The sequence below is a fragment of the Zeugodacus cucurbitae genome, chromosome 5 (assembly GCF_028554725.1).
Source record: "Zeugodacus cucurbitae isolate PBARC_wt_2022May chromosome 5, idZeuCucr1.2, whole genome shotgun sequence".
In the NCBI taxonomy this organism is placed as follows: domain Eukaryota; kingdom Metazoa; phylum Arthropoda; class Insecta; order Diptera; family Tephritidae; genus Zeugodacus; species Zeugodacus cucurbitae.
The window spans coordinates 18,115,373-18,128,728 of NC_071670.1; the positions used below are offsets into that span (position 1 = coordinate 18,115,373).

The 13,356-nt window shown below is 31.3% G+C and overlaps 1 protein-coding gene across 1 annotated transcript in view; it reads right to left on the reverse strand.

The window, feature by feature from the left end:
- Positions 1–1,302: 1,302 nt before the first annotated feature.
- Positions 1,303–13,356, reverse strand: part of LOC105218088 (uncharacterized) — a 91,628-nt gene continuing 79,574 nt past the window's right edge. Inside the window, 4 exon segments of the mRNA XM_054231055.1 lie at positions 1,303–1,711; positions 1,777–2,075; positions 2,162–2,584; positions 7,379–8,105. Of these exon segments, the coding sequence (XP_054087030.1) occupies positions 1,502–1,711; positions 1,777–2,075; positions 2,162–2,584; positions 7,379–8,105 (1,659 nt within the window). The 3' untranslated portion in view covers positions 1,303–1,501.

Genomic DNA, 13,356 nt, shown 5'->3' on the forward strand with positions numbered 1-13,356 from the left:
ATACTTTCTTGACACCCTGATGACACATGTGAAAAATGGATGAAATCGGTTGATAACCACGACAACTTCCCATATAACTCAATTTTGAATTCCATCTGATTCCTTCACTTTATAATGTATACTTAAGGAACCAATGAAGATAGCGGAATAAAACTTTACACAAATAGTACATATCACCTCTAGCTTCTCTTGAGAAAAAATTGTCGAAAACGGACTATAACTTTTCAAGACCCTAGATATCGGATATGTTGAACTCAGCGCCTAAGGGTAATTTTTAACCGAAAATATTGGTAAATCTCTTAGATAATTTAATGTAATTCAGAGGAAATTGTTTTCTTCTAATAGTGTGTCTCTGTTCCAAAAATTATTAAAATTGGATAATAACATTTCCTAGCTCCCATGTACCTAATTATAGGTTTTTCAAAAATACGGTGGGCTTTAATCTACATATATGTATTGGTTAATATGTGAGATACCATACCTTTGCGAAATTAAGTGCGTGTATAGTTCTGGATATATGTAGTGTACCTAGCTGGTGAAAATGAATGAAATCGGTTCAGGAATTACCTCAGCCCTCATACACTATATAGGACGATTTTCGTTATTCTATTAAACTTTTGGGTGTTATCTTATTAAAATTTCTTCAATAAATTGCGAGAGTATAAAATGTTCGGTTGCACCCGAACTTAGCCTTTCCTTACTTGTTTTTTTTAGATTAATTATTAAAAGATCCATATTCAAGGTTGATATACTCATTGTATGTCTTGATAGGTAACTTCAGCGCTTATTTTCACTTATTGCTTGTATTACTTAGACTGTTTGGGTCTTTACACAATTTGAAATAGGTGTTTTCAAAAGGATAGACTTGAATATAAGCACCTGTGGAAAATGTAATTTCTAAATATTTCTAAATTTGGAATAGAAATTTCTAACGTCTCTTATATTTCGAGATTTTTAATAATAATTAAAATATATTTAAAAAATAATTAAAAGTAATTATAGTAAAGTATTTTCTTTTTATTGGTTATAAATTATACAATTTATAGAGTATTGGCATAGAAAAGTAGAAATATGTATAGTAAGTAATTCGTTGTTAGGCGAAGAATATTACATTGAACGAATACTTATCAAACTTTAGCATTTACAGTATTTTTAATTTTTTTCAAAATTTAACTAAATTTAATTTAACATTTTTATCTTAAACTTAACGTTACACTTAAAAAACTAAGGAAGAAGAAACAATAAACGATAATCACATAATTTTATTAAAACTATAAAATAATTGCATGGATTAAGTGAAAATTCGTGTTGTTTTAAAAACTGGAATGAGTATGAGTTTTGTCGCAGACGTCAAACTCACAATGAGCTACTTTAATGAGTATTCTTTATTGCATTTATACAGTGATTGCAAATTGATTTGTGTGTAAGTATGCTGCTAGCAGTATTTATAGGGTATGCACTTGTAAAATTTCATATTTCAAACAGCTATTGGCGCCAACAATTACTCTTTACAGCCGAGACCGGCTGCCCAATTGCACATGCCACCGACAGGATCATAACTGAGGCCTTTCGGACAAGTATATTCCCAGCCCACGACACCGCCTGTCTCGAATTTGGCACAGGATATGAATTTCCGGCACGATAAAGGATGCGGGAAATTACCTTGATCCAAGCATTCGATTATGCCACGTCCATGCAGAATCACTTTCAACTAAAAATCAGACAAACAAAAATATTTATATACAAAACTAAAAATTGTTGTGTCTTCGTACGCACCTGTTGCCCTTCGGTATTGCCAACAACACGCTCATTTTCATCGTCATAGTAGTCATAGTCGACGACCGGCCGATGACTACTGGCTTTCGACGTGCTGACGTGTGTGGCTGGCTTTGCCGGTGCCGTCTGATTGCCATTTAGTCGCTCAAAAGTGTCGCCGGTGGCAAATTTGTTAGGCCGTCGCCGGTTCACAGTCTCTTTTGCAGACTGCCCGAGTCGCGACGGTAGACTTTCTGTTGACGTTTGTGGCGTAGTGGGCGTGTACTTCTGTGGCCTTCGCTTGCTGCCAACAGACTTTCCTGAAATTAAAATGTGTATTGGAATTTTCCATTTCATTTAATTTCCTGTTAATATATTTGAAATAAAAAAAGTAAATTTAAATTACGCTTCGATGCAGTGAACTCCGTGGTGGCAGCTACAGTGCCCATACGACGAGTGATGGATTCCACATATGGCTGTCGCGGCTCAGATGGGGGCGCATGTGTTGTTGTTGTGACTGCTGTTTGCGGCTTCGATTTCAATGGTGAGGCCTTGATGCCGCTGCTTAAAGCGCGTTGTGGTATTTGCGCTTCATTATCTTCGGCATTTTGCACAAATTGATTGAAATGATTTGTATGCACACTCGATTTGGCCACTTGATCGCTGGCGTCCTCGGCATCGAAACCGTCTACGAAGAGTGTTGTGGTAAGTGCGTCGGCTGGAGTGTTTGTACCCGGCGCAAGTATAGTTGTAGCGCTGACAGAAGGATTGGCGGCAAGCGAAAATCTGCGTTTGAAGAGTGGATTGGGTGTGCGTGGTTGTTCGGTGGCTAGAAAGGAAATAGATTAGAGGTTAGAGATAATGTAGAATGGTGAAACATGTATATACAGCATATGCGAATTTTGGGAAGAAATTTATGTTTTTTTATATTCGAAGGTTGCTTTATCAAGCACTGCTATTCTAGATATAACAACTATTCTAGAGTTTCATATTTAGAAAACAAGGAATTTATTCGAGAAAAAATTTTGAAAACATCGTGAAACATTTGTCAAAACATTTAAAAAATTCAAGAATTACACAAGAAAAATGTCGAATGTAGAAATTTAAAAATATATTTAAGAGGTTACATATACTAGTTAGATTTCGACTTCGATTTTTTTATCTTTTTTTCGCAATTTACATGTATTTACGTAAACACTCTAAAAATTTCAAGTCAAATCGACTGTTATTTCTAAAGTTACACAAATAATTGTAACGACGCGTCTGAGCATTTTAAAGTAGCCGGACTTTAACCTTGTTTTTCTCAAAACTTTGTTTTGCAAGTCAGTGACCAAGATTTCTCAGTAATGGCTAAACCGATTATTCTCAAAGTTATATACAGGCTTCTGAACTATATTTTCTAGTACGTAATAGTTTTTTATTACCGTTTTTATACATAATTTGAGGCCAAATTATGGCAAAAAATCTATTTTTTTACGTTCCCGCCATTTTGTTAAAAAATTGGTTTGCGTGTTCCTTCGATTAAGTACAAGATAATAAATTACTTTAACGGAATCCGTTTGATTTTTTCATTTCACATGATTCACTTCAGAGATGTAGTGGTCACCTCAAAACGTCTTTTTTGGAAGGAATTTCTGGAGATCTGCAACAGCAGCTTCAACAATGAATATTATGAATAAAAAAGTATTCGATACTCTTCAAAGTTACCATATATGTGTACAAATTCTTAGAATAAAAATTTAGAAGTTTTCTCAGAAAAAATGTTTGGAAACCTTATTTTTTTAGGGCTCCAAACTAGATGTAACCCCTTAAGTGGTTTATGAATATGAATATTATTTGTAAAGTGAACTCCATAATTTTCTTTACGAATGTTTGTCTTAAGCTCGTTATAAAGAAGTTAGGAAAGTCATTTTGAAGATTCAGGTGTCCAATTATTGTTACTGCATAATTTGCAATCAGAAATCCAGAAAATTCTTCTTGAAACTTGTTTCACTAACTTGATGGTAAATATAAGGAGACAAGGTCAGAAGATAATATACCGCTTTTCATTGACTGTTTCATTTTGATTGAAAAAATATGATTCACTAATGGTCCAAAAAAAAATTTTTTTCAATTAAATTAGCCGAAGCACTATTGTCAATGTAAAGCCTTACTACTCCGCCTATTTTGATATGAAACTATTCATTTTTGGAATTCTGCTAAATTAGGGTTTCTCAAACATGTCTAACCAAATCATTAGATAGAAATTCTAAAACTGAATAATGTTTCTATACCGAGATAAATAATGGTGTATCCTATATACTGGTTCATCCTATCAATTTGCAGTTGCAGATGAAAAAACAATATACAGACTAGTTGGTTAGTCAGTATTTATATAGTAACTAATTATTTAACTGGTTAATTTGACTGTAGCGCGTTTATTTAGCTTCATATTAATAAACTCTTGTGATTGCTATAAAAATACAATTATATGTAGAAATCATCCACCGCAAATGATGTGCAAATGTTAACTACAAATTAAGATGATTAGCTAACACTTAGTACAAGTATAAGTGGCACTGATGCACCAAGCAATTTGTATGCATTTTTAAATGTAATTTTCCGTTGCCAATACCTATAAACTATTGCAAAAAACTGCTTGTTTGTTGTTGGCAAGTGCATATATTAAATATATATTTCCATATATTGGATATACATATAATAAACATGCATCTATAATGCATAAGACGGCATATTTTAAAATAAGAGAAAATCATTATTGCTAGTTCACCTTGACAACGCCAAATAAAAGCATTTTGCGATAGTGAGAAATATGAGTGGAAAAAATCGCCATCACAATGTAGGCTGTTTTTCATAGAAAAAACAAACAAATCTCGCTTTGCTCACATTCGATTGCAACCGGTAAGTGACTCTTTGACATCAAATAAATAAAACTGATTGATAAGCACTTAATTTGTTTATTTTTAATTTGCACAGGCTGTTAACAAACATTTTGTAAGATTAATCGGCTTTTCAGTAATTTAAGCGTTACATTGTATTTTATAATATTGAAAAACTGAAGGTGTATATATGAAGTAATTTATTTAAATATACATACTGTTAATAATAAATTATTTTCCTATATGGACTAGTAAGATTCAAAACAGTTCTTGTGGAAAACTCTATAAAGAAAACTAACTTAAAACAGACTATTTTCCTGCTAAACTTGTTGGGAAACCATTCTCATAAGCTTGATAGTTTATTTTGATTTTTTTTTTTTTAATATGTCAGATATTCCCAGTGCTTTGTAGTGGAAACAATTTTTTTTCTGAAAGTGTAAAATGTACAGCATCCGTTAATAGGAGCTCTCTTAGTCTTGGACAAATTTTTAAATTTTCAATACATACATATGTATATTAATATATTTTAATGCATCTCGGCACCCGTGTCATCTAGCGAGTTTTTTACGAGCTTTAAGTCTTTTTCGGTCAGCAAAACAGTGATTCACCGAACTTTAATCTATGGACTAATGTGTGTGGACACAATTACTAAAGTCAATTTCTTGCCGTATATTGTGAAACATTTAGGATTTTGATTGACACTAAAATAATAAATATACTGTTGTCTCAATCGCCATTAAAAATTGTAACAGAATTTTTCATGTATATATAGATTATATTCGTGAGAGTCTGTAATATTTGGTTCCTTCCGAATTTATGGCGTATCTATGTTATGTACATATGTTTGGATTACTTTTGTTTTACTTTAAAAACTTTAAATATATGTTAAATATATTCGGATTTTTTTTAATGTGCACAGTGTATAGTTAAAACTTAAGGTAACATAATCTTATCAACATAAATTTAACCAGTTATGAGTTCTAAAGTATTTTTTTAATGTCATTATGCACAAATGTATTTTCTAGGTTCATGTACACTCATTCAAATCCACGAAAACACACTCATGCACGTGATTTTCATAACTAACGACAGTTCATAGCAGAATGTTGTTTTCTACGCAAAGGAATGACGTTTTAGGTTGGCGCAGTACTCACAGAAAAATCATGAAAAGCCGTCTCGGTCACAACCACCTGAAAACCCAATTTGAGCATAGAAAAATCCAGTTTTCAAACTCACTCAGAAATGGTATGTCTAATAATGTAGTATATACTCGTATATTTTGCTATGTACCTTGCAACATAAATAGTTCAGTTCAGAATTAGAAGAATTTTAGACAAGTTCAAAATTTCAACATAATCGCTCTACGGGTTCTAAAGAGTTTAAACTATTGACATGAAACCTTCGTATTTAGAGTGATAATATTTGTTTAACTGAGTATGGCGATGTACAATTTAAAATTTTTTTGTGTCAATAAGAAGCTAAATATTAGTAGTCATAGTAGTTTTTATGCTAGAGATATAGTCGATCCCAAGGTTATGCCAATAATAGTCTCTGTTTGTGTAGTTTCGTCAATATTTATTTTTTTTTTATTTAATTAATTATGGTACTGGATGGCAGACTGCATAGAATTCCCTGGGCTCAATTTAAAAGACAAGAGGGAAGGAAGTTCTAAATTCGGGTAACCGAACATTTTAATAATGAGAACTAGAATAATGAAAATCATTATATATAGTATATGGGTAATTCCTGGACCAATTTCACTCATTTTTACTACCCTACATTATATCCAATATTTTGCTGGTCTATCACACATAGTAACTAATATATGCGGTATAAAGCCAATCGTATGTTGCACAAACCTATAATTAGGAGCTATGGGAGTTATGAGCCGTTCAAAGACACATTATTAGACGAAAAATATTCTCTCTGAATAACATTAATTTATCTCAGAGAATTACCGATATGTTCGGTAAAAAGGTACAGAGTTATTCTTGTTCGGTATCTGGGGCCTTAAAAATTATCATTTTGATTAGTTAAACAAAACTATAATACTCTGTGCAACATATTGCGAGATTATAAAAACGCTATAAATCCATTAGGTCCACGGAGCTATTCCTTTCATTTACAACAACAGATGAGAAGAAGAAGTGTCCAGTGAATAAGGGCCGTTCAAAGTTAAGTGTGTTTAACTGGAACAGGCTGGGACTTCTACTAGGCTACGGACTGCCAATGAATGGTACAACATACCTCAAAATTATTTGAGTAGTATTTTATACACTGAACAGTAACATATTCAAATGTTAAGATGAATTAATATTTTTGTATACGAAATAAGACGGTTGCAACATCTTTGTAAAGTTTAAAGTAATAAAAATTCAATTAACATAAAAAATGTTGAATATACATACATGCTCTAATATATTCTCGCACTCGTATGTACGTTCTTACTGAAGTAATATAATGTGCTTACAGAAAGTATACGCTTAATGAATTTAAAATCTTCATATGAAATGTATATATGTATGTATCCGTATTTATAAACATTTAATAATGTTTCTCGATTGATGTTTATATACATGGATACATACTTTAACCAATTGACACTACAAAATGTTGCTGATACATGTTGCTGGCGCACATACGGGGCTTGTAAACATTTATGAGTGCTTTATACATGTGTATGTATGAGAATATTGTTATGTATAGAGGTATCTGCTCCTATGGTTTAATTAATTGTAACTTACCGCTGTCGTCTGTGGCACTTGTCGTTGTTGTTGTAATGAGACGTCGTGTCTGGAATTTTCTGCGCAACACAGTCGACGGTTGTTTAGTGTTGGCGTTGGTGTTGACATTTGCTTGCTGTATGATGTCATTGCTGGCTGTTGTTGTTGTTGCTGCCGCTTCTGCTGCCCCATTGACATTTGGTATCTCCGTTGCTAAAGATGCGCTGATCGTTGACAAACTAGCTGCTGGTAACTTAGCTCTGTACTTCGTATTTAAATAACTCTTCTGATTGTTGGCGTTGCTCAGTGTAATTGCTGCTACTGCTGCTGTAAATTGTTGTGTTGTAGTAGTTGTTGGTGCGGTTAGATCGTCCGTTGTTGTTGCTGCTGTGACGGCCGGTGTTACCAGTTTATTACGATTACGTTGGAATTGTTGTTTATTAAAGGTCGTCGTCGTCGGTAATTCCGTTGTGATTATTAGCAGCTCATCACTTTTTGTCGAGGCGTCCGCGTTAGCTGTAGTTGTAGTTGTAGTTGCTGCGACCGACGTTTGGCTCGTTTGTAACGACGTCGTAGCCGTCTGGTAAGCTATACCTGATGAAGCGTTCGGTGAATTGATCTTGCGTCGGCGCACGCTCACCACCGGTCGTCGCGTCTGCGCCGTGGCTGTTACAATCGTCGTTGCAGTCGGTGTGCGAACCTGAAAGACGTTGGAACACAAACGCGTTAGTACGGCACTGCGCAAGCGCTAACATACGAATATTTCGTGCAAAAGATTCGAGATTTTTTATTTACGTATACTGTTTTGGTTGGAGGGAAATTTTGGAGGAGTGGACATACGTTGTTGTCTTTTTGTTGTGCGCACGCCAGGGTTTGCATAAGGAAAGGAAAGTGGCGGATATGCGTGCTTGAGACTGGAAGTTGTGTAAGGGAATCACACAGTTTTATTTGTGTTGCTTTTGTTTTTTTGTTTTTGTGTTGTATGTGTGCTAAAAATATTTATTTTGGTTGCAACTTCATTTTAATGCGAAAATTGCGTGTTTGTGTTTTTGATTTTCTTGTGTTTGTGTGTGTGTGTGCTTGTATTGACTGTTATTGCTTCAAGTTGCGGCAATAGCCCTGTAAGTCTAAAAACAACAATATTAATAAGTCCATATATTTTTTGCAGTCGATGCTGCAAGTGTGTTAATTAAAAACAACAATACGAAAGACGTTAGTAACTACAAACATATATAAAATTACTAAAGAGATGAGTATTACATAAAATAAAAATATTTTTGGCTTGTGTTAACTGTGTTTTATTTAAAAATTCATGTGTTGCTGTAAAGGTAAGAGTGTAAGCTGTTGTGTTTAAGCAAATATCATACCAATATTAAGTATAATAAAATATTTTTACTGTAAATAATATATATACATATGTATTATAACGGTGTTAAATAAATAGAAATACAGGCGTGAAGTAGAAAAAAGTGTTGGAAATAATTTTAAAAGAAAATTCAAATTTTGTTATATAATTTAAAACTTAAATTTACAGCTAAGATTTAAAATTATACTTTTTAAAAAACATTTTGTTCAATGAATTTTTGAAAAAGAACTGTTCACAAAAGTGAGTTGAATAAATTAAAATTACAATTATTTTTATATTTTAGTGTTCCTTAGTTAAAAATCCATATAACTACTACTACTTAGAAATTGATAAGAAAACGGAATATTTTACTTTTAAAGATTTAAAAATATTTTGGTAAAACATCAATTTACAATAATTTACATATAAATTAAAAGATGGCACAATTTTCTAATGACTTCTGAAGGATTAAAATCTATTCAACACATTTAAAATTTCTGAATTAAAAAAACTAATTAAAAGGTAACTATAACATTTTATTCTTCACTGGCATGACAAAACTAAAAAAAATTAACAAAATTTGCTTGAGCTCATAAACTAAATGGATATAAAATCCGGCATCTATGTTATAATATTTGGTCATTAATTGGCATGAAAAAATCTTATAAAAAAAAAACAATTTATTTGCTTGATTCATATTAGATTTAATTAATGTTGAAATTAAAAGTAAAACTCAAAAATAAGAATACAAATTTCTAATATCACGTATTTTCTCAAATTGTGCTTGTCTCAAACACTATTTTACTCAGAACGTATTTGGTAAAACATTTTTATATATACCTACCAATTTTGTAAAATAACAAAATCGAAAGAGTTTTCGAAAATTTTTGAAAAAAATAATCAACAAAGATTTCGAAATTTTTCGAATTCTATTTACTATATAAAACGATTTTTTGAAAATTTATGAAAAAAATATCCATTTAAGGCTTCAAACTATTTTATATTCTATTTATGTGTATATATACTTTCATAAATTCGTAGCAAACAAGTCAACTTTAATTATTTTCAGCAAAATTTAAACAAGTTCATTACTCATTTAGTAATCTCGCAATAACTGCTTACAACATTTAAAAGTTAGTGTCTTCAATTTACGCTTTTGCATTATGCAGTGCACACAACAAGGTCGCTTTTGATGTTAATTTTTCAAAAATGATAAACACTTTTCAAAATTCATTAAATCCATAGCTTAACACATTTTGCTACTCTTATGAAAAACCATTTTGGCAGCAATTCCAGTTGTGTGTGGAACTTTTAATTAATTTGCAATCAATTATCTCAGACAATGTCGCGAATAAGTTGCAAGTAATGCTTGATGAAACACAAAATCGCAACTACGAATACATAGAGATACACATATGCATATATTAGCATTATATGATGTGTGTTATTATTACACATATAATGAGATTGAGTTCATTTCAATGCCATTAACATACCACAAATGCCGCGCACTGTCATGTGAAAAGTATGCAGTTACTTTTTTACAACACAAGCGCATTTATGAATTTTTCAAATATTTCGCTTATTATAAATTTAGTTTATTTAGTGTTTAGCGAAATCAGCGGGAGCTAATAAATGCAATAATTAGCAATGTTTGTTTTATTTTTTGCTTAAGTCATTTGCGCATTATTGTTTGTTATGCTTGCAACTAACGGTAAAAGGTGAAGTTAGAGTGATACTTTTGACTTAAAAGCATAGCGCACGCCACTTTCAATTAAGTTTTATTGGCTAACCACTTGCCGCTTTCAATGAATATATATGCGTGTGTGTATATGTATGTAAAAATATAACAAAGAGATTCATTAGAAAGTTGCGTCCTTTCACAAACTCCAAAAAAATGTTAAAACCTTTTATTAAAAACATACTATATATGATTGAAAAATAGTAAGCCACAAAAACGGCAGGTGTATATCATTACCTATGCAGCCCAGCTACTATATGTAAACAAATAGCGCCAACCGCGCGCCACGAGTGGGTTCATTACAATATACACAATACTATTTACCCAGTTAGCTAGTTTATTAGTCACTTTACCACAATAATGCGCTTGTGTGTAAGCATTTTTATAGCTGACATTGAGCGCACACATTTGATATATTTACATACACACTTACATATAAGTGTATATACAAATCTTTTGATTTGTTTTGATGCTGCGTGGTATTTGGCAGGGTGTGGCGTGCGCGATTTATAAACAATTGCATAATTTTGTAATGCAGCAAAAATTCAGTATCATATGCATATACATATGTATATGTATGATGAGTGGCCTTAAGTGATATAATGCGTAAAAAACGCATAAAAAGCTCATCTTGCAAGTCAAACATTTGAAAGCCACTTTTTTGTAGTTCAAGAGGTCGCTGTGGATTTGGTTGCTGGGTGAGTATATTGCAGACAAATTTACGTAAGTATAGACATATGTATATAGGAATTTTGGTGAATTTAAAACACTTTTGAGGCTTAACAATTAAAAACTGTTCAAAAAGTTCAAAGATAGTCTTCAGATGAAATAAAAATTTAGTGAAAGCTTTAATAAACGTATATCATCAAAGCTCCAAAGGTATATAAACGCCTAGATCGCTCATAAAATATTCCAAAAGTAAATTAATATAATATTAATTGAACGTAACAAATAAAAATACCAGAAATATATAAAAGCTTAGATCTGTTATAAAGAATACTAAAGTAAATGAAAGCTTGCAAGGGAGCGATAGAAATATCCAAAAATATATGAAAGTTTATATTTCTTATATAATTCCGAAAGTATTTGAAAGCTCTATTACAGTTTCTCAGATCAAAAAATTCATGTTGATATTTACAACAGATCGAGAACGTGGTACAATTTTTATTAAAAAAATATTTAATGTGCCCAGAAATATTTCAGAAATTCGAAAGCATTTAATTAAAAAAAAAAATTCGAAAAAAAAATTCTAAAAAAAATAAAAAATAAAAAATAGCTTTTTGATTTCGTAAAAACAAAAGTATGTCTGGAGTTTACATTTTCCATAAAAAATAACTATAAATATGAGATTATAAATTTTTATACTCAAAAGTTAATCAAAACCTTAGAAATTGTGATAGACCATATAAAGCCATATAATCGATATATAAATCACTGAAAACTTTCCACACAGCTATCTAGTACGTTACATACAATTTTGAGAGTAAAATTGGTAAAAATCAATATGAAAAATTTTAAAAATTAATTTCACTGAACGAACAGAAATAATGAAAGCTGAAATAAATGATTTGCAGTGAAAGATATTTGTAGAGTTGGATAGATCACATAAAGTATACATGGACATAAATTAAATTTTACAAATTTCATTTCTAGTTACAGCTTTAGGTTAGGTTAGGTATACTGGCAGGCCAATAAGCCACATATAGACAAGTTTATTTTTCAGTTGAAAGGTATATCAACAATACTTCAATATAGCTATGTATTAAGTTTGATAGTGAAAATATTGACGCATTTTATTTGTATATTTTCAAATATAATTATTCCTATTAAAAAATTTAGTTACTAAAAGCAACAGCAGGTAAGTTATATTAACTTTTGTTCTTAATTATTTGGTAAGTAAAAAAATTATAAATAATGAATAATAATGAACTTCTTCTTTCTCTCCCTCATTGAGATTTTCTGTATTTAAGTAATAAACATTTTATGTAATTTTATAGGTTATTTTCATTTATTTTGCCAAACAACTTTTGGAGTGCAATGAAACAACTTTAGACTTAATTCATAACATATATTTGTAGGCCAAAAGTTGAACTCGGCCTAGAGCTAAATATCTACATTAAGCATCGGAGACATTAATCCGGATTAAGTTCATGTTTTTTTTATTTCTTCAAATATGTTAAAAGTGGACATCCGTCTTAAAGCTTTGTACTGCTTGTCATCTGCAACATTAGAAATGTAACCTAGTCAACTAAACATGACTACAACAACAATATTGCGTGACAATTGGAGTGAATCCGCTTAAAATATTTGAAGAGCTTTATTTTGAGATTATTTGTGTAGAAAACAGGGTAAATACAATTTAAAAAAAGATAGTAAACAAAATTTGTGGAAATACAAAAATAAAAATATGTTTCTGTAGTTGAAAAATTAAAACAATAAAAAATCATAAATATACACACAAATTTTTGGACCACTTCTAATGCAATTACTAATTCATGCAAAGTTTGGTGGCGCAGCAAAAGGTAACAACATTTGATTTCCGCTTTACAACACATTTAGCCTTGACAATGACTATAAATGACCCGCGAGTATAACTTAAAAAAGTTATTTCAAGTCATTTCCTTGACAATGACTATAATTGACCCGGTGAGTATAAAGTAAAGAAGTTTTTTTGTGCACTATCAAAACACATTTAAGTTATTTCAAGTGGCATGAAGTTAGACTACAGGCGTCGGATGCATAAATTTGAACACAGACAAATAAATTTTCTAGGCTAACTTTAAACAGTTGTCGACAGAAGTTTTAAAAACATTAATGAAGTTATGAACATAATGAAGTTCATAAAAAACATAAAAAATCGAGTTTGTGTCTTAAGTCTTTAGTTGTTCTTATATTATTTTTAAATATCTATTA